Source organism: Cuculus canorus, chromosome 3, assembly GCF_017976375.1.
Source record: "Cuculus canorus isolate bCucCan1 chromosome 3, bCucCan1.pri, whole genome shotgun sequence".
Taxonomy (NCBI): domain Eukaryota; kingdom Metazoa; phylum Chordata; class Aves; order Cuculiformes; family Cuculidae; genus Cuculus; species Cuculus canorus.
In genome coordinates, this window is record NC_071403.1 from 31,385,929 (window position 1) to 31,411,809 (window position 25,881).

At 43.8% G+C, this 25,881-nt stretch overlaps 1 protein-coding gene across 5 annotated transcripts in view; it reads left to right on the forward strand.

Annotated features, from left to right (window-relative positions):
- FOXO3 (forkhead box O3) overlaps positions 1-22,798 on the forward strand; it is a 95,556-nt gene extending 72,758 nt beyond the window's left edge. The window contains exons 2-5 of one of the 5 annotated variants that reach the window (XR_008448963.1): positions 6,113-7,547; positions 8,354-9,150; positions 9,307-19,881; positions 20,040-22,798. Coding sequence is in view for 1 of the 5 variants with exons in the window: in XM_054061179.1 (XP_053917154.1) it covers positions 6,113-7,513 (1,401 nt within the window). In the remaining 4 variants the exon portion in view is untranslated. Of the gene's footprint in view, positions 1-6,112; positions 7,548-8,353; positions 19,882-20,039 lie in introns of all 5 variants that reach the window. The other 4 variants (XR_008448964.1, XR_008448965.1, XR_008448962.1 and 1 more) reach the window with 4 other exon arrangements.
- The last annotated feature ends 3,083 nt before the right edge of the window (positions 22,799-25,881 follow it).

Here is a 25,881-nt window from a genome sequence, read left to right on the forward strand (position 1 = left end):
TGTATGTAATTTGCTTAATACTTCCCCCCGCCCCGTAACTTCCATAATTCAGGGGAAATATAACAGTATGGAATACAGAATATTGTGTCTTATATGGAAAAAGACGTGAATCAGTTAAACACGGCTGGCTAGATATTGTGGGGAGACTTCCCTTAGTTTTTTTCTGCCTATCCAGAACACCCTCACTACTTTATTAAATTATATCTATTTTTTTTCTGGTTTGCAAAAGCTCTTGGGAAGGAGGAAGAAATTCTGAGACTTCTTTGGGTTGAGGATTTCTAAGTTCCTTGAGAAGAGCAGCACTGCAGCCTTACAGAACAAGGTAGAAAATGACAGTACGGAACCAACAAATTGATACTTCCTAAAGATCTCCTTGTCTAGACTTGCATTGTGCCTTTCACTAGAAATTTATGCACACTACTGGCAACTTTAATTATTTGTAATTTTGGAGTCACGGTATCTGTTTCCTTGTTTATTTGCACTTGCATCTCATCGAGGACTTTAAAGCATAAAACTGCTGGTTGAAACAAATTTTGGGTTACTTCATAAGAAAGCACAGACACTGCTTTAGGTAGATGAGATGAGCAAAGTGTGTTGATTATTCGCAGCCTCTTGTTTCAGCCACAGCTGAATGCCAAGAAAGTAGTTTGTTTCATTTTTTGCGTACTTTTGGGGGGGAGGCCCTTTGTAAGAGTGTTCATCCCAAAGGAGATTCGTGCTACAGCATTTTGAGTATGGTGACACACGCTGCAAAGTGGAATTCAGGTTTGCAAGCAGAGCCATGGAGAAGCAGGGCTCCCTCCAGTCATCTGGAGGCCAATAAACTGGAGTTTTTTTCATAGCTTCTTTTCAGTGGTATTTGATCTGATGCCTTTCCCTACTGTATGGCTACCAGACAACTTCACATGGTGAAAGTTAGAACATTAAATATGTTAATATAGTATAAAATAAAGTATAAGTTTCCCAAGTGAGCATTAGCAGGGTTTATGGGTCTGCAGATAGTGTTTGTTTTTCTCCCATCATGTCCTAATGTCCCAATTGTTAAAATAAACAACTGCTTTGGATTTGTAGCAGTAACTTTACAGTTATGGAGCCTTTATCTGAAATAACAAATTACCCACTCACTACAAAACACTGAAATAAAAACAGACCAGTGTGTAACTTGGACTCAGCAGCCACCAGCTGCACCTCATCTTGCTAATCTTTAGGTTTTTGTTTTGTTTTTTTTTTTTTAAAGGGGGGGGAGCTTTTAAGAGTTAAGTTACACAACTCTCTTTTTATTTTTAAAGTGAGTGGATTCCTTGTTGCGTTGTTGAGGATGATAAATTGATACCACATGTTGCTTCCAGACAAAAAAGACTCTGTACTGCAGTTGAAGCACTTGCAGCTGGTGTCTGAGTTAATGGATGGGCTCCACAAGGTAAACATGGGTTGGAAGAGGCTGAAATAGGCATAGGGAGAGGGAATTTTCTCCATTTTAAATGCTCAGGCATTTGCTGCTGTTGCTCGACCAGGGCTGAGTGTTGAAATAACACACAGTCCCAGCCTCCCTTGGAGACTCATTCAGTTGTTCATATCAAATCAGGTGTACAGCACTTTGGAAATGTTTGAGTGTTCTCTCTGGGAGGTTACCCATTTGCAGTCTTATCAAAATATCAAGAGAAATGTGTAATGAGGACGTGGTAGCCAATTTAATTTTTTTTTTTTTCCCAAGTAAAATGTGTCTTGTTCCCTCCAGGAGTATTAACTGAGCAAAATGCGGTGCAGCAGGTCGACAGGTGCAGCAGGTCCTCAACACAGGAAGGACACAGATTTGTTAAAGCAAGTCCAGAGGAGGGCCACAGAGATGATCAGGGGGCTGGAGTACCTCCCATGCAAGGAATGGCTGAGAGTTGGGATTGTTTGGCATAGAGAAGAGAAGGCTCCTGAGAGACCTTATAGCAGCTGTCCAGTAATTCAGGGAGGCCTACAGGAAAGATGGGGAGGAGGTCTTTATCAGTGAGTGCAGGGATAGGATGAGGGGTGATGGGTTTAAGCTGGAAGAACGGAGATTTATTTTAGATACTAGGTAGAAATTTTTTCCTGTGAAGGTGATGAGACACTGACACAGGTTGCCCGGAGAAGTCATGGATGCCCCATCCCTGGAGGTATTCAAGGCCAGGTTGGATGGGGCTTTGAGCAACCTGACCCAGTGGAGGGCATCCCTGCCTGTGGCAGGGGAGTTGGTACTGGGTGATATTTAAGGTCCTTTCCAACCCAAGCCATTCACGATTCTACGACATGAAAGCTGAGAGTGTGGCCCCAGGTTTGGGGAAAGTGCTGTCACTGCACCTGTTGGCTGCCTTGGCTGCTGGCACGCACCCAGCTGTACCCCTTCCTTCTCCTGATGCCGTCAACCTAAGCTGAGGTAGGGCAGCAGTGCTGCTTGCCTGTGGCACTGCATCACCCTCTGCTTGCACCACATCTGTCCTGCCTCATGTGTTCCTTTATCATGGGTCTTCTTGTCTCCAGGGCTGGTCATTACTCCCTGCAGGACTGTTTTCCCAGGGGACTGGGATCAATGCCATGCAGGATGCTCTTGATCTTATCTGCAGGAACCTCAGTCCTCTGGCTTTTAGCAGAGTGCACAGCGTTCTTCAAGTCCAGTATAAATAGTAACTCTAATAAAGGGGGGAGCTCATTATATTTCTTTTCTACTCTGCTCTTGTGCAGTCCGTATGTTGTACTCATCAGTGGTATCTGAGCTCTTTCCAGGGTGTCTGCAGCCTGACTAGCATCTGTCCCTTCTACATATGGTCTCCAGGACAGATTGATGGAAGTTTCTTTATAGATCTTTTAAAGTTTCTCTATGCATTTTGGCATGGAAAAATGTGTTATGTTTCCATCATTATAGCCTAATCTATCTCCCAAATAAGTCAAAGACAAATACCCATTAATTTGGTCAGTAGCAGGTTCAAATGATAAACTGTATTTTCTTTGCTCCCCCACCTCCTTTACGGTTTGTTGGATGGCCATATATTATTAATGCACATGGTTGTGAGCAAAGATTGTCCCACGATATTTTCCTGTATTTTAAGCAGATGGGAATATTTGACAGCTCAGAAACCAGCTCAGGTAGAAAATACAGTTATTGCCATCCAGAGTACAGCCTGGTGGTACAGCGCAACAGCCTTTACTGATGCGAGTTGTCAATCCTAGTGACTTCTATAGCAAAACTTGCATGTGAAAGGATAATAGGATCCAGCCCTAATGTGATTTGGCAGAGCATCCAACACAAGGAGAAACCAAGTAACTCAGATACTGTTGCTGAAGAGGTTAGCGGGGGAGGTTACGTGAAAGAAGTGGGTTTTAAGGCAGTGTTTGAACAGAGGGTGGAGATGGGGTACACAAAAATAAATTGGCCCATAATTATGCTTAAGAAAACAATCATCCTACAGAAGAAAAGTAAAGAAAAACAGAAGCTGGAGTATAAGTGGCATATTGCATAATGTAAAGGAAAACAAACTCCTTGGATTGTTTATAACCACCAATTTTGAGCGCAAAAGTATTATTGCATTCTTTTATTATTTATGTAATACCGACACTGAGCAAAAGGATATAATAAGATGAAAATTACACTTGTGCACACATACGCACACATGCAGGAGCCCTTATCCTGAAAGGTGCCTCAAACTCACAGTTTACCATTTAGAATATTTCATGGTTTTAGGCCAGATAGTTTCATACTGCAGCCACCACCAGCAGAAATAAGCCATTTTATGAGAATGCTATAGGTTGGAGAGTGTTAGTAGCTGGCATTTGGGCTGAGTGTTTTTATAACTGAAACTATGTGTCACGCTGCATCTGCCACCTCAGGTGTTTCTTTTCTGTGTTTTCTAAGATTTTTTTCATTAGCAGGAGTCACAGTGCTGTGTAATCTTATACCCAGCATTTTTAGGTGGGGAACAGCGGGGTTTGTATGGCTCCTGTAGCCTGGCTTGGTATGGTAGTCTAGCTCTGGTCATCCTCATCCTGCCATCAGCTATTTGCAAGGAGACATCTCCATGCAGATGTTCTTGCGTGTGGTTGTCCAAGAAAGTCACACGGGATGAATGTGAGAGCTGCCTGCATTAATGCAGTACAAGCTGGAATATCAGAAAAGGTTGTTTTTCAAAAAACCAGCAATTCTCCAGCCAAATGGGAGAAACCTGAGGAAGTAAGCCTAGTTATTAGATGATAGAAAAGACTGTTGCCAGACTCAAAATATGGTTAAAATGCCATCAATTAAATAATAAAAAGCTCTTTCCTTCCTTAGACTGAAGAACTATTATACCGCAACTCAATCCACTGTATTTTGATGTCATGATAGTCCCCTAGAAATGGACAAGTTTGTAGCTGAGGCACTAAAACTTACTCTTGAGTCTAAGAAGTCTGGTCTGCTGTTTTGTGCAAATTGTTTAAAACACAGCAGTTGCTATTTTGAACCATGGTCCGTATGATTTCTCTTTTCATTAAGTGATAATCACAACCGCGTCTGTTGTCTGCATACGAGAAGAACTTCAGGCATGTTTTCCGTTTTGCAGCCTGACAAAACCCACAACACTTTCAGGATTAAAAAAAAAAGGCCTTTTGTATTGAAAAGAATTGCTTAAGGAAAGCTGGGCTGTATTTCTTTGTACATCCAATGTGCCACCGGTTCACGTGTGTCAAACATTCATTTATTGTAGCGATGCAAATGTCGAAATGCTTTTGGATGATTTGATAATTGATTTGTTCTTTGCTCATTTAAATCTGAAACTACTTTAGTGCTTTGTAAATGAAGGATATTTGTTCTGGAAGGCTTGATTATGCTATGATCCTGTTGACTTTGTGTTTTTAAAACATGCTGGTAGAAGAAATGTGCTTTTATCCTTTTTATAGATATACCTGGTAATTGCCAAAATTTAAGAAAAAAGAACTTGTGCAACTTTTTAAATTCGATCACCTGGAGGAACAGCACGACTGTTTTGTGAAAGGAGTACAGGGTAGCTCCAAAAATCTTTTGACTTGCACCGGGAGGGGGGGGGGGGAAAAGCAAACCTGGAAGCACTCTCACTAACAAATACTACTTGCTTGTCCTTTCTTTGAGCCATATTTTAAGTCCAAGATCAGCAGCGTGAGCGGAGTGGGATGTTCATCTCAGTTATTTTGATATAACTCTAGAGTCATTTCACCAGGGCTGCCAATGGTCTGGTTTTCTCTGCCTCTTTCTCATCCTGGGGTGGTTATCATTGGTTTGAGTTAACGTGGTTTTTGAATGGTAGATGTTGCTGAGTAGTGCAAGTGGGTAATACGTGAGAGCAGACTGCGCATAGGCTTCCCTGAAAGTACCGTATTTCCTAACATCCTGTACAGCACAGGGTATCTGACTGTGCACAGCAGCTTCATATGACCCTGTATGTAGCAGCTTACAGGGACAAGGGTATCGTCGTGTACTGTGTCACATCATGTTTTGAAGACTGTGAGGGTACTAGAGTGTGAGGGGACAGCTGGCTGGCTTCTGTGGTATGGCCATAATTCTGGTTTCTCTAATCAGGAGACAAAAGAGTGCCTGTGGAGGGGAGCAACAGCAACTTGCAGTTTTCTCAAGGATTAGTGTAACGAATGACACAACATGCATGCCCATGAAGAATTAAAAAGACATTTGCAGAGGCTGCGATGAGAGTGACTACCCCTCCAGTCAGATTTTTGCAGTGTCTTTGCAGTTTTTGTTTCAAGGAACTGATGGGAACATGGTTGATGCTGTAGAGGTTTGTCCTGAGTCAAAAGTAAGGGAGAAATGTCTAGCTCCTTGCTAGCAGGAATAGAGCTGTGTCACATTCCTTTCCTTAGGATGCAGCTTTTGAGCTGGGCACCAGGAATCCACAGCTAGTGCAGGCACAGGGCTTGCTTTACATCTGCATGCTGGCATGCTGCAGTGACACTCCAGTCCTCCCATATCCATCACCTGAGAAACCCATGGTGATGTCCAGGAGGGCCCAGTGCTTTTATTCATCTTGTTGTTTTCATGTGATGTTGGTTTAATAATTAAGGTTTGAGTGGCAAAAGAAGTGGAATGCTGGTCTTGACGTTTTGTTTTGTTCTTTTTCTGCAGAATTCGATCCGTCACAACTTGTCACTCCACAGCCGATTTGTCAGGGTGCAAAATGAAGGCACTGGGAAAAGTTCTTGGTGGATGATCAATCCAGATGGTGGAAAAGGTGGCAAAGCACCCAGGAGACGTGCTGTGTCAATGGACAACAGCAACAAGTACACGAAGAGCAGAGGGCGAGCTGCTAAGAAAAAGGCAGCCCTGCAGACTGCCCAAGAGACAAGTGAGGACAGCCCTTCTCAGCTCTCCAAGTGGCCAGGGAGTCCCACGTCCCGCAGCAGCGATGAGCTGGATGCATGGACAGATTTTCGCTCTCGTACAAATTCAAATGCCAGTACGATCAGTGGCCGCTTGTCACCAATTTTGGCAAGCACAGAACTAGATGATGTTCAAGATGATGACGCTCCGCTTTCTCCCATGCTGTATGGTAGTCCATCGAGCTTGTCCCCATCAGTAAACAAACCATGTACTGTGGAGCTGCCTAGGTTGACTGATATGGCTGGGACAATGAATTTGAATGATGGACTGACAGATAACCTCATGGATGATCTCTTGGACAATATAACACTCCCTCCCTCCCAGCAGTCACCCACAGGAGGAATAATGCAGAGAAGCTCCAGTTTTCCATATGGTTCCAAAGGTTCGGGGCTGGGTTCTCCCTCAAGTAGTTTCAACAACGCTGTGTTTGGGCCATCGTCCCTGAATTCCCTCCGCCAATCGCCCATGCAGACCATTCAGGAGAACAAGCAGGCCACCTTCTCTTCCATTTCTCATTACAACAACCAGACGCTGCAAGATCTCCTTGCCTCTGATGCACTTAGTCACAGCGATGTCATGATGACACAGTCCGACCCACTCATGTCACAAGCCAGCACAGCTGTGTCTGCCCAGAATTCCCGCAGAAATATAATGCTCCGGAACGACCCCATGATGTCGTTTGCTGCGCAGTCCAGCCAGAGCAGTCTGGTCAGTCAGAGCCTGCCTCATCACCAGCACCAGTCCCACAACTCCTCTCTTAGTGGCAGCCGTGCCTTGTCCAATTCCATCAGTAACATAGGCTTGAGTGACTCGAACAGCTTGGGATCCAGCAAACATCAGCAGTCACCTGTCAATCAGTCTATGCAAACACTTTCTGACCCGCTCTCAGGCTCCTCTTTGTACTCCTCTAGCATGAACCTCCCGGTCATGGGACATGAGAAATTCCCGAGTGACTTGGACCTGGATATTTTCAATGGGAGCTTGGAGTGTGACATGGAGTCCATTATCCGGAGTGAACTCATGGATGCAGATGGTCTGGATTTTAACTTTGATTCCCTCATCTCAGCTCAGAACGTTGTCAGTCTGAATGTGGGGAACTTCACTGGTGCTAAACAGGCTTCATCACAGAGTTGGGTACCAGGCTGAAGGATCTTTGAGAACAGGGAAAATGGGCAAACAGGTCAGTGCCCCGCAGATGTGGTAAAATACTTGGTTCCTTAGTTATACTGGAGTTTGCACCAAACCCTTGGTAGTTAGTGCACACTAATAACATTAATTTGGCTTTTGATGGCTTGCTATGTGTTGGTATGCAACAGCCATAACCAAGAAACGTTTGGAGGTATGGAGGGAAACAAGCTGTAGAAGCTGTTCAACTGCAACACTGTGGGCATGCATCTGATGCTGTGCGTCCTCCTTAATTTAGGCATGAGAAATGTTAATGACAAATCAGGCAAACCAGGGTGGCATATTTGTGGGTTTTAGGAATCACGGAGCTCCAACTTGTCTTCTTTGAAGTCGCAACAGATGGATTCTTTGTAGCCAATGCCGCACGTAGCCAAACTGTGTTACATAGAGATGTGGTATGGGGCCTTGCAATTGGTGGAGCAATACTGCAGGGGAGGAGGAAGAGCATCTTTGCAAGAGCAGTGCATGCAGTGAGGATTGGGTGTGTGAGACAGATCTGGACCAAATTAGAGTTGCATTGCTGCTGTGGTACAGTAACAGTAGCAAAGTTGTCTGTTTTTTTTAATTTTATCTCTTGGCAGAAAAAAAAAGCAGATGAAGGAATTATGTATTGAAATAGCAAAGGTGGGATCCTGATCCCAGGAATATCCTGGGTTTAATGTTTTAAATATGCAAAAATTGGTCCACTCCAGGACTGGAGTGGGTTTTCTTTTCTTCTGGACTCCGCCAAGAGAATATCTGTAGGTTTGGGTTCTGGCGTAAGTGCTGTTAGCCTTATCAGGTTATTTTTTTTTTCCCCAGATTGTTGTGGTGTTTTTCCATTGCTTCTTTTCCACAGCTGGGGGCATTTGAACTTGTAAACATTGTTTCTGTCATCCTTTTGTGATTCTGCAGACTCCTGCCCATACCTCTGCCTGCTCTCATGTACGTATTTACTGACTCATAGGGTAGGTGCCACACAAAGTGCCCTTTCTCCTTTGTTTATTTATTAGTGTAAGGGAGTAGATTTCAAAATATAGTAGGATAAAAGGTTAGCTCTAAATTATTGAAAGTGTTTTGTTAACTTCAGAATAGTATGTAGAGTGTCCCAGTGGTGAGGTCAAACGAGGCATTCATTCAGTGTGCAGCTTGCTTCCAACTTTGTTATTTTCTGGATGAAGGATGGAAAGAAGGAGTTGGTGTTGTTTGACTTTATGGTGCATAATTTGCCCCTTTCGTCTTTAATTGAGTTTTCATTCTCTGCTTCACAGTAAGGTTTTCAATGGGAGGCTTTGTGGGAGGTGAACAGCAGTGGTGAACCTTCTCAGTGTCTTCCTGTGTATGTGAATTACCACAGGAGACATATGCTGTCATCTGGTGTCTGTGAGGAAGGACAAAACTTCGCAGGGATCTTCCTTTCAGTCGTTCTGCAAAGCTGCCTCACTCTGGTGGAGCTGTTGGTTTGCACAGTCCTTTCTGTTTCAGTGGGAGGATTTCCTTTGGTTCTGTCGCATCTTTTCACTGAAAGAAGGACCATTGCAGTGCACGGCCAGGAGATGGGCTGCGGGAATGTGCTGTAGAGGACAGTTCCCGCTGACCCTGCATGGAACGACAGCTTGGTAAGGCCAGAGCTACAGCTGAATTTGAGTTTTTCTTTCAATTCCATTGTTGGAGTACTTAAGAAAGGAAAGAGTAATAAAAAAAATTGACTCATGAACCAGAAAGCAAAAACTTGCAGAAGGCCAAGTTTGTTGACCAGTTCTCTTTTCCTCCAGGTCCATGAGCTGTTTGGATTTAAAAACCCTTTTTGCATGAAGTGAAAAAAAGGAGACTGTGAAACATCCAATGGTGCAGTCTGCCAAATGAAGCCTAAAAAATACATGCTATGTATTGTGTCAATACATGCCTTGACACAGGCAAATAGGGCAGCCTCCTGCTATTGTATCTTCATTTACTGTGTATAGGCAGATGATGCTGGTGGGGATGCTTGCCTAGGCAGTGTGGAGGAGATGCACCACATCACCTCCTCACCAATGCTCACCGCTGCTTCTTCACCCTGGCCCATGCCATTCATGGAAAACATAGGCATCGTGATCTTTTTCAGGCTGCTCCCTCTGAATAAAGGAACTGACACATCTGTGTGAGTGGAGTCTCATTGCAGAGGACAGATTTGTTAACGATAACAGCTCTCCTTGGCGAATTACTGTCCAGTCATCTGTGGAAGCCTCTTTCCTTCTCTCTGACAAGGGGACTGGCTGCTGCTGGGTGCCTGTGGTATCAGGTGCAAGCACAGATGATTTCTGCTGAGCTGGTTCATCGTGCACCCTTCCTTGTGTGTTAAGCAGCACTGTGTGAGAGTTTGTTTCCCTATGAGCATCTCATATTGATAGGGACACGTCATGTGGCATTGAATGCAATCATTCTGAATCGCTTTCTCAGTTACTTCTCTGCTTCACTGTAGCAATAGGGACCCCTGAATTAAAATCTTCTCTCTGCAGTGTTCACGGTCCTAACAATGAATCCTTACAGGCTTGAAGACTGAGGAGTGCTTTCAGCAGAGCAGCCTGGCGCTTGCTCATGCTAAATCCGTTTCACGAGGGTGGTCAGGTGTGTTTTGCAGGCAGGCAGAAGCATTTACAATGGGTTACTGGGATATCTGGGAATAGCGAGTGCTGTGTTTTCTATGGAAAATAAGAGAAATGTTGGAGTCAGTTTTTGGGAAGAAAATAAAGCAGCCAAGTGCATAGGTACTTAGTTTTTATACATACCCTAGGTATAGAGAGTGGTTTAGCTTGGAAGAAAATCAACTACAGTTTCTTCATAAGGGAAGTAAAAATCCTGTGCAGGAGACGGGACTGTTATGGGTTTAGTGGCTCTTCACGTTTGCTCCATACAAGCCTGTGAACGGTCCCTGGAGGGGTCCTTGCCCAGTCCCACCGCACTGGCCCTGTGCCTGTAGGCTAGTCATGCACAGCCTTTCACAGGGCCCTCATTGAGGCATATAAATGAAGTTTGGTTTGGTTTGGTTTAGTTTTCTTTTATAAGGACGAAAGGGGAAAATCCATATGCTTTTTTTCTTGCATGATTCACTCAGCCATAATTTTGCTCTCTTAAGCTGGCTGGGGTCTCTATTCCTCTATGTTTGACTGCTTCCCAAGACCGCTGGATGTGCTCTCCACCCACTCAAACAATCATCACCTTGATTTTTCAGCTTGTTTATTAATAAATAAAGACATCACTGGTCCCTCACCTGTCTCTAGAATAGCTTTTATTTTGAAATTAATGGGTCCTCTCTCAGGCTGGGGTTCCCACAGCTCTGTGCTTTCCTCTGTAGTCCTTCTTAACTGTCGAGTCCCAAGGGACTCGGCATTTGCCAAAGAGCAGTCCCAAACAGACGAGCAGGGGAGACTGTTCAGGACATTTACTGCAACCTGGAAGGTTAGGAGCCGGTGATCAGCTACTGCTTAGCAGACTTTTTCTCTAGCATCAAACCCATCCAAAAAGGTTTTTTTACCTTGATTGTTTCAGTGATCCGGTTTACAACGGTGCCACTCAAGCAGTGATGCTGGCAGGGCTTGGGCAGGGGGTGGAGAATGGCTGAGTGCAAAAAGGGCAGGAACTTCTTGAGCTGGTTTCATCATCTGAAAAACTCACCTAGCTGCATCTTCTGAGAGAGATTTCAATGTGCTGTCTAGCCTCTGGGGTCTGGGATGCCTCCGGGGTCTGTTACAGAGCTGTGCTGAAGTCATGTTGACGTGTTAAAAAATGTCAAGTAAAATACTTCACTGATCAGTTAAGGTCACTCATTTTGACCTAGCATCATCTAGGTTCCACAGGATCTTACTGTAGCAGTGGAGTGCACAAGCTACTAATAGCAACGTCATGTGACATTGGCACAATTTGATGATTAACATCTTTGATAAAGCAAAATCCTAGGAAATGTAACAAAATGCCTGTTGGTATTTCATTAGTACATATCAGTTTAGACTACTTGCCAATTTATTAATTGGTATTCAACCTGTTTCTAGGTGAAGGTCATACAAAAGACAAATACGGACATCTTGGGAAGTACCGTTCACTACAACACTATCTTTAAGCTGAAGTGGGTAGTGAAAAGATCTCCATTTGGATGGAGTTTTCAATCAGAGGCCTCTGGATAATGTGCCAGGAGGAAGATCATTTTTATTCTTTACCAGAAAGCTTGTTTTCTGCTCATTAAAGCTGAATTGTGGAAATTGGTGGACCTCTTGCCTGAAGATGCCAACACCCTCAGGACCATAGCTGCGCTTCCTCCTTTCTTATTTTTAGAACTGAAATCTTAGGGGCAGGACTGGCAGTTTTCTTACATTGCAGCCAAGATAGGGCTGGCTGCCTTTAAAAGAATCTACAGGAAATTCAGGAGCAGCAAATTCTTCTCCTTTTCTAACAAATTAGCGGTTAAGGCAATGGCACGCTTCTAACATTTAAGTGTTGTTTCAGCCAGCCCAAGTTTTGAAAGGTGGTTTTGCCAGTAATTGAACATCGTATGTGCCAGGTTTAGTCTTTGAACAAAAATATCTATGCTGAAAATGTATTTTGCTAGGAACAGGGATCCCATTTCCTCCAAGGAAGACCTGCCCCCAAAAGGCTCCTCACTTTCCAGGCACATGCCAGTGGCACAGGAGCAAATTTGACATTTGTGGCCGCTGAGGAAGAGGAGAGGGGAAAGCTGGGCAAACCATGCTGGGACTCTCTTCTGTGCCATCTTGCTGGCTGCAGTGCCGCTCCAAGCCCCTTGCACACAGGGGCCAATCCTGTGCTTGCAGGGATGCTGTGGCTTTTGCCGTGTGAATGCAGCAGGAGCTGACACACAAACGTGATGAATCACTAACTCCTTCTGGGAGTTGGGCTTTTTGGGTTTGGTGTTTTTTTAATCTAGGTTTGTGTTTTGGGGTTTTATTAACTGAGGGAAGATATCTGTAAAAAACAGGATTGCCTCCGCAGGCTTGTGTTGTAAGTGTACAGCAGCTGAAGCCAGAAGAGTGGTCTGATCCTGTGGTTTGGGTGTTCTTCTGTTGCTGTTTTATATAGATATATTTTTTAGTACTTCATGCTTTGTCATGCGATTCAGCGGCAATAATTAGGCAGAAACTTGCTGTCCCTGCAGATGCCAAGATTACAGGATGACATACTCTCACCAGATGACAGTACAAACTGATATTTTTAGAATAGCCCGCATCAACTGGTCTCCCAGTGCTTTCCTCCTTGGATTGGCAGCACCCAAGTTTTATTACAGAATGGATCTTCATAAATCATCTTTTTCATGTGAATTAGGTGTAATGACTGTTTAGAACTGCACATCAGTTTTGGTCCCCAGGCATGCTGTTGCCTGATAGCTGGGATGGCTACAGGTATTTTTTTCTTTTTCCTTTCCTTCTTTTGAGCCATGCTTTTAAATAGCCCCTAAAAAACATATTTTCTTGAAGAAGTGCGTAATAAGAGATCCTTTTTAGAAATGTAGCGTCACGCAGCTGAGGAAATGTCGAGATCTTTTTTCATAGCAATTCAACGCTCAGCTGAGGTGATGAACTGACAGCAAGAGTTTTAAGTCTTGTGTTGATGACAGCCAAAGAGCACAGTTACAGCGTAGGCGGCAGGAGTGCACGTGTTTGAGCAGTACCATACGTAAATAGCTGGCCTTTCTCTCCTGGCGTAGCAGTTGAAGAATGTTCACACAGTGCCTTCCCAGGCTCCATGTGCCAGCGGTGGAGAGTCTCCAGCAGGATGCTCCCATCAGTGCTGCCTCTGATCAAGTCCCACTCAGTGCGTGGGGACACTGATCCCATTAAACCAGGTACTTGCAGTTGAACCGTGTGGACGTTCCATTCTGGTCCAGTCTATGGAGGCTTATTTAGTCGGTTTTTCTACTCAGATTACTGCACAGGAGGGCAGTTGTTGGAGTCTGGCGGACCGGACATCTGCTGAGCAGTAACAGAATGGAGATGTGGCTTAGCTAATGGAGGTCGCTGTGTAGCCGTGTTTGTCTGTGGTTACTCCAGAAAAAAAAGCCAGTTTCCCAGCTGATGCCATGGAGAATGCCTTGTTTTTATGCACTTTTACAGCTGGGCTGAATACCTTTCCCATTGTTTTTCCCTTGTCCTGCCTACTTTTGCAAACTGCTTCTCCTAGCTTTCATATATAATTTATTTCATACAAATGTAGAAAAAGTCTGGTTTTGAGGAAGGACCTTCCCTTTCTTGCCTTTTCTACCACTTGTAAGTTATGATAGAAGATGTTTTGCCTTATATGAACGTGGTGGAAATTCTTTTGTTTGACCTGTGTGAGCATTTTTGGCCTGTCATTTTCAACTTAGTGCAGAGGAAAATGGGGAGACTCCATAGCAGGGATGATGCTTTTAAAATAGGCTTGGTTGAATAGGCCTGGCGAGAAAAAGAAACTCTTTATGAGGACTTTCAGCATAAAGAGTACAGAGCACGTTACCATAGCACTATAAACCCATAATTCAGGATGTTTCCAGCCATGCAGCTATCTTTTGCTCTAAAAGTGGCCCTTATTCTTCATATTCAAAAGTAGAAGCAAAATCCTCTATTTTTGCAGAGAGTGCAGTAGCTGCCCATCCTTTTCCGACCCACAATAGAGGTCTCCTTCCCAGTGCTCCCAAGTGCCTAAAGAAAGTGCCATTATTTCAGCCAAAGTACTATACCCCTAAGGGAAGTTGTATATTGCAAGCATTTTTGGCTGCCTTCTTCCATAGAACAAACTTGCAGTAGCTCAGCAGCATTCCGCCTAAAAGGTGCTGTGTTGAACACGCAGGCTGAGGTCTCCCAGTTGGTGATTGTGTCACCTATAACTGACAGGGTTTCCAACTCTGTCCTCATGCCTCTGAACAAAAGGCAGGGGATAAAATTTACCAAGTTGTCAAGTAAGAAGCCTGGAGACGTCATGGAGAGATGATGTCTTTCATCTAAGCTCCTCTCGGTTGGCCATGGCGGAGGATTGAACCCAGTCAGATGTGATGGTTCTCAAAGGCAGTTGGGTATCGGCAGTGCTTGTACTGGAAAGCTGACATGACTGCATAGTGACATGCCTGTAGGTGTTAAAATAAGTGTGGCAACATATGGTCTTCTTGTATGGGAAGCAACATACTGACACATGCCGTGGAGTTTGCATGCGTCTGCTCCTCCTGCAAGCAAGTGTAGTCTTCTGTGGATTTGGTTGTTCAGTATCAGGTCCCAATACATCAGGAAAATCTGATCTGCTTTTGAGTGTTTGAGCATGAGTGGACCAATTTACCTCTGGATGTCTCCTTATCATGTGTGAAATGAGTAGAAGGATATTCTTTGAGGAAAATATGAACTGCCCGGAGGAGTGGTGGAGTCCCCTTTGCTGGCAATATTCCAAACCTGGCTTGACAGGGCCCTGAATAACCTAACCTAAGGTCCTGCCTTCAACAGAAGGATGGACCAAACGATACTGAGTCCCTTCCAGATTGGACTTTTCCATGATTCTGTAGACAACTGGGACATCAGAATAATGCGCATATCAATAGTTGTGAGACCACACTACAGTTCTGGGCAAGCCTTTTGTCCCAGGGAGTGATAAGGGCGAGAGAATGATTTGCTGTCTTTAGTTACATTTACATCCAAAATACGTGGTTGTCTGCTATCATTTTCAGTGTTTCTTGGAGTGGAAGAGCAGCAACAGACGGAAAATAGACGCTTCCGTGCTTTACATGCCTGCACAAGTAGCACCACAGCAACATTTTAGGTCCTATAAGTCTTAGTTCTGTGCTGGTCTTCTTCTTCTTTCCATCCTTCTCACTCACTCTCTGCTCCCAGTTCTGAGCTGGAAAAGATCTGTTTTTATGAGTAGGACTTACTTAAAGAGAAAAAAAGTGAAGTCGCAACATGCCTGAAGTTCAGGAATTATGTTGCCAGCTCTTTTGTATCCATTGGGCTTTGCACCCTGACCTGACTTTGTCTCTCAGCACAGACCTGTCCTAGTGCAGTCTATGCTAAGCCTGCAGGATGTCACTGTGGTGTACCTGACATGGCATCCTAATTTTTATTCTGCTTGAACAAAAAATCTCATGCTGCAATTTTGTAGTTATAGAAGGATTGGCCGCAATAGTTATGTTCCTTAATTGTTTCTCAACAAATACTGTGCAGTTTTTCCATCTTGAGCTGTGAAAACTTGGGCAGAGTATTAACTTCAACCACACGTTATCAAGTCTTGCTTTTGAGCCTACCCCCATTTTGGAGTAGAGGCTGTACTGCTGGTGGTGGTGACAAGTCAAGGGGCAGAGGCACCAGAACAAACGCACATTTGTAGCTAAAACATGTGAATTTCTTTCAAATTGTTTGCATCCCAAGTCTCTGGAGAGTAAAAGTAGTTATTAGGATTTCCTGTCCATGGAGAGTTGTTATGGAGTGGTAACCAGGGAAAAAACACTTATTTTACAAACCTCTGTGTGGTGATGTTTTTCAAGATGTGATCCACTCAACAAGCCATCCAACCGAATCAGGTGGTCCTTTGTAGGCTGCCATACAGAGTAGCTGTGTGTTGGTACTGTGGTTTCTTATACTATAATCACGTAAAGGTGCACATAACTTCTATTGTAACAGAAAACTGTATGTGCTGATTGTTCTGTTAGCTTACTTATAAACTTACCACCAGTGTACGTTTCCTGTGCCTTGCTCTGGGGAGCATCGATGCATCACCTTTCCATTCTGAAGAAATTCCCAATGCTTTGTAACTGGCATCATTGGGAATCAAAGGGAGAAAGCAACGGGCAGCAGATGATCCTTCAGAGCCACTCAGACAGTGCATGAACTGGTATGGGCTTGGGAGATGGCCATCTGGTTAGATGGTGGAATGTTGTGAGACAGAGGTGAGGAAATGTCGCTGTAGGAAAATCACAACCAACAGTTTGGTCACAGAATAAAGCAAGAGTAGTATTCGTAGCAGGTCAGTAGCAACATAGAGGATGGGAAAGTAGAGAAAAGGACAGAAGAAAGGGGCATCTCATCTCCCACGTAATTGCTTGCAAGCTGAAGAATTAGAAAATGCAGAAATAATTGCTTTTTTTTTGTATTGGAAACACTTTTCCACCAATTAGGATAAATAGATCTGGCATCTAGTGTTCAGAATATCTGTGGGATGGCAGGAGTTCATTCTTACCCCTCAATGCTTTTTCTGTTTCTGTTTTAAAGTCATTAATTTCACTAACCACATGCATGTATGCTTGCATAAACTGTAGCTGGATATAGCACTAAGGATTTTTCTAATGTCCAGTAGTCGTATGTGTTGCCAGCCTTCAGTGCCTAGGGCGTCAAAATAGCCCTAGTGGAATTGCTGCTTCTTTCGATGTGTGTGACGGAGCCCAGGTATCAATGCAGTTGTGAAGACTACACTCCTAAACAAAGCCTTTCCTTTCTTCAGAAAAAAGTCTTAAGCAAAGGAAATCTAAGAAATTTAATGAGAAAGTCTAAAATTCCTCCTTCCTTTCCACTCCCTGATGACTGAAAATGGCTTTCAGGTTTGGCAGATGAGCTTTTCAAGGCAGAACTGAATTTTCCAGGGAGTGGCTTAAGAAGTACAGGCAGAAGATGTTTTCCATTAGTGCCCTTTTTGGAAATTCCCACCAGCCTAATAAACAACATGCCACACGTAAGAGGGGGCTCTACTCCTTGGCTGTGCCAAGTTAGCAAACACTGCTTGAACCCACTAGCCACGCTAAACTACACCTTTCTTGTACCCCCCCCTTGACCTCTGTTCTGAATATTCATTCCTGTGCTCATACTTCTGCTACTTTTATCCCCCAAAACAGTACCCAGTAGTAAAAAGCAGGAAAATAGATACTGTACTTAACCTGGGAAGCTGTGTTGCTCTTAGAGGACAGCAGCATCCTGGCTTACCAGAGCAGAAACCTTGCCTACCTCTGCAAATTCAGGGTGATGCTCCATCTTTTCCCATAGCTGTCAGGAATGGGAGAAAACCTCGTGGTGGCTCAAGATGCAACTGGAGATATGTAGGGGCAGAGAGAGAGGAACACTGGGAAGTTGTGGTTGAGGACCACTGATAAACAGAGACGTATCTGGAATGCTTGCTTCCCTGCTTGACACAGTTTTCATTGCTGTGTAGCAGCAGGGCACTAACTCTGGGTTAACAGGCTTTTTGTGAGGCAGAAAGTGAGAGTGTGTGGGTCTATAATGGACTTTAATGGGGTAATTTCAAGGCAGGGAGGTTAAGGCTTTGATCTATTTCTTTTCATTTTTTAATAAATTTGCAAAGTCCATGTGAAAAGTAGAGCGTGGCGTGGCTTGGTTCTTCTATGAGCAAATTTTACCTCAGCTGTATGTCTGTCTCCTAAACGTTGGCACTGTCTGAAGGACAGGATGTCCTCAAGAAAAAAATAGCAGGCAGTGCCACTTCCACAAATGATGTTCATCATCATCCATCCTCTGGTTTTTCTCTTCTCACTTTGTTTCATAGTATAATATTTTACATACATTTTTAATGTAGATGTTAAACATTACTCTGAGACTTCATTGGGAGTTTCTGTACTTGTTTACTTTTAATTAAAAGCTCCATTCAAAGTCAGAAAGACTTCTCTCGCATGCTGAAGTTAAGCCCACTCTCAACATCACTGGTGACTGCATGAGAGCAAGCTGGCTTGCTGGGCTGAACTGCATGGGACCAAGACTTTGTGTTTGGATGAGATTGCACTTTGGGAATTCACTCATTTCCAGCCCCCCTGATGCTAAGGCTTTAAGGAGGAGTGGAGAAAAGAGCATGCACACATTGGAGCTGCATACAAGCCACAACACAGGTTTTATTGGCAGTTGCCAGGCCTGTCTGAGTGTCTTCTGCTGACCTTGTTACGGCCATCAGGACACATTTACCAAATGGAGTCATTGCCAGGCAGTCGTATTAACAAATGGCAAGCGTTAATTTGCCCTTTGAAAATGAAGAAATCAATATGTTGATCCAGTCGGAAATCCGTTTGTTCACAAAACAGCCTACCCCCAAACCCCTCCATATAATTAAGGCTAAAGCCAAATTTTGTTTGGGTGAAACGCTCAATCTGTCTGCTCCCTAAGCCGTGTTGAATGAAGTTCGCCCCTAATGGCACAGGGAGCAGCTGTCACACTGTTGCTCCAATAACCATGAGACAAAGTGATTAGATTTCCATCAATCATTTAGCATTATCAGAATAGGTCGCTTTAATAAAATGTTATCATAGGATCAGTGCCTGGCACCTTAGAAAGGAGAGGGGCAGTGGTGAAGAGTCATCTCATGACAGCTTTTGAGTCATCTCCCTTGCAGGAGATGCTGGTCCAGATTAATCCCCCTAAATCCACCGTTTTTCATGAGACTGCCTGATTCCAGGATCTTTTGAGAGTAAAGATATTCCTGTAATCAACTCAGATGGCTTTTTTTTTTTGTTTCAGCAAGTGTCCTCTTGTTCTTGCGCTGTGTAAATAAATCACCAATCTTTCGTTTTGGAGGAAATCCTCCACAGGTTATAAATGTTATGGAGGACTAAGCCCTGGTTTCAGAAGCTATTTCAGAGCCAGAAGTTACATGCCCAGCAATGTGGATGGCTACCGAGTGGGCTTTCTGAACATATGAGAGGATTTCATGGGAATGTTTAATTGTACATGCATTCCAAAACTCTACTTGGTGCCTGCCTGTATTTTTAAATCACTGAGTACCTTTAGAAACCTCACCCCTTATCCCACTTGGTTGAAATATTCATCTGTTTTTGGTGTTTTACGTACTTACCATGTCCCTTTGTAGTCATCTCCATGCTGCATCCAAGGTCTTTTTCTAGTGAGTTTCCCTCTGCAGAGAAGTTTCATGACTACAGAATAAGCTGGACTCCAACCTCATTTCTAAAGCCAGCTGGACCCTGTCTATCAATGCTCTATTGCATGAGTAGGAAAATGGAGAGCTCCAAAGTCAGAACTGAAATTCATAGCTCCTCACCACAAATTTGGTGCTTCTCTTAGGCGGCCTTCTTCAGCTCTCCTTCAAGGGTAGTGGTCAATGTTGAACTCTGATGGAAGATTTGTCCAGCCTTTTGGTGATGTTGAGAAAGGCTGATCATGATAAATGGAGAAAAGCTGGTGGATCCTTCCATGCTTCACCTGGAAATAAAATAAAATAGTGCACCTAAGGTGGTGCACTAAGTTTCTGTAAATCAGACTTGGCTATTGTTTTTCTTCGCAGAGAGGTTTTTTTTTCTTTCCTGTTTAGAAGCAGCTAAACCAGCGAAGAAGCACCCTTGACCCTTGGCAAGGGAGAATCGTTTTCGGGCAAGGTCACAGTGCAACTTTTTTGTTGCTGTAAGTTTGAAGCTTCTGTGTGTAAACAAATCAAAATTGCTTGTCAGTGTAAGGTATTGTTGGGTTTGGAAGTATGCTTTGTTGCCTTTTTTTGTTGTGCCTTTTTCTTACATGCAGCAATCTCACTGTCTTCTCTTCTTTTTCTTCTTCCTCTCCAGGCCCTCAAACTGACACGAGATGTAGAGAGAGAACCCTTTGCCAAATCTGCTGTCAGCAAGTGGACAGTGATACTGTTTACAGCTTACGACCTTTGTGAACCCTGCATTATTTTCCTAATGAAGCAGACTGTTAATAGGCCCCTCACCGGAGTGAAGATCCTCCTTTTTTTCTTTCTTCCTTTTTTTTTTCCCCTTTTTTTTTTTTTTTTTTGGGGGTGGGGGCGGGCATTGAACTAATTCTGAAGTATGCAAAATCTTCCTTTTCTGGGATGGCCAAGCACCTGCTGTGGAGACAATGTTTAGCACCATCCTGTCGAGAACACACTGTGTAGCCTTTACAGTAGTTACTTGTCGATGAGTATGTGGTGTTTCAATATATTAATGGTTTATGGGATGTTTTAAGTTAGCTTTTCTTTTTGGAGGTTTTCCCTGTCTGCCCACCCTCCTCCCTGAAGCCTCCAGTTCAATTTCCTTAGATTTTTGAACCATTTTTGCTTTCTCTCCCTGAGGAATCTGAAGTACTGCGCATGCACAAGGAAATTATCATAACCCAACACTGCTCTGATGTCAGGGTTTGCTGAATATACAGTGTTTGTTATACCAAGGAACCAGCTGAATTCCAGAGAGAGGTGATGTGTGTGGTCTGTTTGTTTGTTGGATTGGTTTGTTTATCTTTCTTATTCTTTCCTTAACTGCAATGGTACACCCCTGTTTTCCATAAGCATCAAACCAGGGTTGATTACAAAGCAAGGGAAGCTGGTGAGTTTGCCTCTTGGCTCGTGAGGCCAGACTGACAGCGGATGCCGTTGCCCACACGTGCACTGAGGCAAGAGCCTGTTTGCTGCCAGCCAGAGCAGGCTATCTTCCTGCCTTCTGTTAGGTGAGCTGCCCCTACTACTGAAGCGAACTGGAAAGGAGTTACAAGCTGAGCTGCCAAACAGGTTGAATATAAGCCACCTGTAAAGATCTTTTGAAAAAGCGAAAATTAAGAGAAATACACTACTTCGCAGAAAAGCTAAGCGTAGTGTCTGGGCATCAGCAAGTGACTTGCAGTGGCAGCGCTTGGAGTTGAAGCACAGATTGTTGCAGGGTGTGTTACTGCATTAGTGATCCTTTTTTCTCCCTTTTGGACATAGCCTTGATTATTTTTTCCTTCTCATTATGTATAATCCATTGTGGCAGAAGAAGCAGGAGAGGGAATGGCAAGGTGACAGTATCATACAAATGGCTTTTCATATGAGCATAGATTGTAACAAGATAAATGACACTGAAAGACAAGGCAGTTTTATATATTTTGCTTCTAAGATTTTCTTTTGTAAAATGAGTAATAATTAATAACAATAATAATAATGAATAAATGGTATGGTGCTGTATAGATCCTCTCTATAATTTGGAAAGTTTGATTACTTTTTATTAGCATCGGCGGGGGTGCGGGAATACAAAAACAGAGGGGAAAACACCAGTGGTACATAGGAACTCAATATGAAGAGGTTCTGAATAGGACAGTGTATACATAATTCTCCAAAGCGATATATGAAGGTTTTTTCTTTGCATAAATGCATTATGCATATAAATATATAAATATATTTTATTATGTACAGAAATGGATCATTATGCATGGTTGTTAGGAAAACGAACTAGCATTTTAACCCAAAGTCTCAGTGCATGAGTTCCCACTGACCCGTGTCCCATGCAATGTGGAGTGACTCCCTCTTGCCACTGCCACTGCACATGCACAGTCATGCACACACAGACACACACATGCATTCGTGGGCCCTTCCTTGCTCCTTCCTTTCCAGGTCCCTCAAGTGATATTGGTGGAACAACAGCTCCTAGTGTGATGGAAGTTTTGATTTTGTCCCGTAGCCCCTACACTGTTCTCTCGTAAAGATGCACCTCTTGGTTTCTCCCTGCAATTATGACCGTGTAGACTCTGTGCAGTTGTGGTGTCATAGCCCTGTAGCATATCAACTCTTCCAAGCAACCAAGGGTTTATCATTCACCTTTTAAAAATCTTCTCTCTCTCTTTTTATTTTTTTTTTTTTTTTTTTTTTTTACACTGAAGTGGTCTATTTGTCAGCGTGGGGACTAGTTTATGGACTTGGTTGGAGTTAGCTGATGCTCATTGCCCATCTCTGTCAGCAGTCAGCTACCCAGGACGCCGGTTTGGCTCAGCAGTCACCTGCGCTAGGGGTTGCTTTGCTTATCAGAGTACAGTTGCAGGCACCTTTTACCAGAACCGATTGAGAGCATTAGCTCTCAGCTTCCTGGTACACTCCAACATGCGAGTGTACACTGAAGGAATTCCCTCTGGTGCTCCTTTCCCAAGGCTCCTCTGTGGCTGCTGCCCTGGTGCTGGGCTCATCCCTGTGCCCCATGGTTTCAGCTGCGAGCGGGGCTTGTTCAGTGGCTTCCCATGCTGGGGCGCAGCATTTGGTCCCTGCATAAGTGAGCTCTCTGGAGACCGAGAGTGCCTACCTTAAGGCCACCAACCAGGCCACTGACAGCACCAGTAAGGCCTGACTTGATGGTATGGCTGAGGTGACAAAAATCCATCATTTTTATTTTACTTCTTCGTACGAAGGCAGTTCTTATCAAAGACAAGTGAAGGCCCGCAAGCAGATGGGGGCAACTTCTGCTCTGCTGCAGCAGCCCCTTTCAGTTCAATGAAGCTAGCTCCCACTGGCAGAAATGAGAGCAAAAAATATGGTCTGCTTTGTTCAGAAAATGACAGAGAAGTTTTGGGTTGTTTTTTTTTTTTAAAATAAAAGCATTAGCAGCTGAAAGGCTTAACCTGCCTCCCAGCCATGCCAAGGAAATAAAAACTTCCATTGGTTTGTGTGGGACACGTTGGACTGCTGCTTTTGAGAACGTTGCAGCACTCACCGAAGAGGAGTAGAGTTGGCCAGCCTCTTCAGGTTTGGTTTGGTTTCCATTGCTCTTTTTCTTGGCCAAAATTTTCAAACAGAAGTGCCTGGTGTCAGGCACCAAATGCTGGGGACTCCAGCGTGGTCACAGGGGCTGAGCTGCTCTGTCCTCATCGCTTTGTGAAGGAAGGAGGGCTGTCAGGTCCCCGCAGGCCCAGGGGAAGGTTATTACCCTCTACACCTGCTGAGGTGCCCAGCAAACACCCTTCTCTTCTGAGGTGCTAAATAAATCTCCCTGAATACAAAGGGCCACTTACTTAGGTGTCAAAATACGGGCTTGAATGGCTAATTTGGGGAACCTAGCTTTTGAAAACTTTGGCGTTTGACTCTTTGAACGTGTTTATGCCTGTGAGTTTTCCTTCTGAAACTGTGTAAAACAGATAAAGATCCAGAAAAATTACATAGGTATTGTTTAAACACTTGGCCTAAGCAAAAGGTCGAAAAGGGTGATTAAGTATGCAGTTCCTAGTCACAGATTTGGGGATTGGTTTAATGATTTTGTTAAAAAAAATTCTCTTGAGAATAATTGGATAGTTGACCACTGCTTAACTCCAGGAATTTTTGTGCCACCGCTTCAAAAAGTTACCTTTTAGGTCATGTATATCTCTAAAATGATGTCATTGCTTGGCAATTGATGTCCTGTAATTGTTTCTAGTACACCATCTACATTAGGAATTGCCAACAGTTGCGAAGGGGGACCAGATACATTTCGTTACTATGGGTAGGAAAAAATGGATTGTACATTTGGCTTCACATGTTTAACTTTTTTTTTTAAAAAAAAAGTTGCATGATTGGAAAAAAAATATGTATACAGTATCTGTAAAACTGTTTTATCTGTTTCTGTTTCAAGCCATGTAAATTGGAAGAATATTAAATCCACAGCCTTATCACGCATGGCCGTCTTTACATACCGAAGAGCTGAACAGTTTATACTTTTCATTTAGGCTATCTTGTACTTTCATTTGAAAGCAGACACTCTCATGTTGCAGTCTTACTGAGGATTTTATATTAAAAAAAAACACACAAAAAAAAGAAGCTGCCCTGGAGGAATATACTACCTTACTACACAGAGGTTGGAAGGAAGTTTGTTTTGGAGCAAAACCTGCCCCTTTCCAAACGAAGTAGCGATGCAGTGCTTACTCCACTTGGTGTTAGTAGATATTGCCTCGTGTATTCCATTTTAAAATGTAATCTAGTTTGTAAAAGAGATGGTGACGCATGTAAATAAAGCATAATGGATCTCTACATTGCACATTTGCTTTCACTCTGTTTAATTGTGTCACGGACGGATGTCTAAATGCAAGACCTGGAAAAGGGTTGACTTCTGAGCAGTGGGTGAAACCATCTGGTGGGGCTTTGGGCCTGGAGGGACCTGGTCCTGCATCCGCTGGAGCCTATAAATGCATGTTTATGTGGGCCTTTGCACTTCAGCCAAGCCGGCATAGTTTTGGTGGTCACATGACCGATGAGATTATTTACTGTTGCTGAAAATCACAAAGTTTGTTTGATTTTGGAGTTGTCCCCTGGGATGGCGGCTGCACCCTACAGCTGCAGCCTGGCTTGCCTGTCCTGGGAGACAACCAGCCCAACTGCAAATTGGCCAGGAGAAGAGTTACACTCCCCCAGTGGGATTGGCTGGGTTTCAAATTGTCTTTGAAAAATGCCTGGAGTACTTGAAACCACCCATTTGGGATTTGGGATAAGAAAACCAGCAGCCTGACTCAGCAGAAAGTTATACCGAGGGCTCTGGCCAAGGCACAGGGAAGTGTGCTCAGAAACATGAGATGTTGACAAAAAACTTCTCCCACCCTGACAGGAAGCCACAGAGATATATGGTTTTCTGGAGTCATTTTTCAAGAGCAGATGATGTTTTTAAAAAAGAAGAGCTTTTACGTGCAGCAGAGAGGAGTTTCCTGTGACTCCGGAGGGACGACTGCTGTGTTGTCCATGCAAAGCCCATGGAAGCACTGTACTGAAGTACTGCTGTATAAGGAGCAGTTTGGGGATACCTCATTTAACTTAGCAAGAGCTATTCAGGCTGTGTCCTAATCAGAAAGAGCCTAAAATATTACAAGATCAACCAGAAAATAGTGTTTGACCAGGATGAAGTGTGCATTAGCTTTCCCAGAGTGAGACCATTTGTTCTGCAGCAATTACAGCTTCTCCTTGGAGATGGAGCAGTTTTTTCTGGGCTTGATTTTTCTGGGCTCCTCCAACAGCAACCTGGCAGGGAAGTACTCGTGTCCTCCTCCTTGCTGGCATCACTCCACCAGTATTTAGGACAAACAATGGGAGTGTTTGGCCCAGTGAGGTGCCAAAGGGAAAAGCCTCAGCCTTGACCTGAATTTAGGTAGAGGCAGCAGCAGCAATGATGAGTTGATCAAATCCTTGTGCTGAACCTACTTGGTTGTGTTGTGCAATGCCTTAGCTGTGACCTTCAGTTCACCCGGCCTTGGAAAAGATCTTTCTTATCTTCCCGAGTACTTTCAAAATAAATCCAAACATTTTAAACTTTTCCAAGTTGTCCCAGTAGACAAAAAGGTTTTTGAGCTGCTCCTGAGACTGATGAGGCAACTGAGAGCTATTTTGGGTGCTCGCCACCACATATGCTGAGTTGCAAGTTCAACCAGACCAGGGAAAACAGTGTTTTACACCTCTTGTTTGGCTACTGCTGCCAAAGAAGGTAGAGGTGCTTTCAAGATAAGCAAATCTGGGAGGCTACCTCTTTTTCTGGTGAAGTCATCGTGACTGGTATCTCCCTGTTCAAAAGAAGGACTTCTTGGGTGAAGTGAAGCCCAAGCCAGATGGAGTCGATACTGCTCTCGCTGGTGTACAGATTCATCCCTCTGCCAGTGACTTCTGCAGTGTCTCATCGCTTCTCTCTTTGCCTGACCCAGCCCACAGGGCTTTTTTCC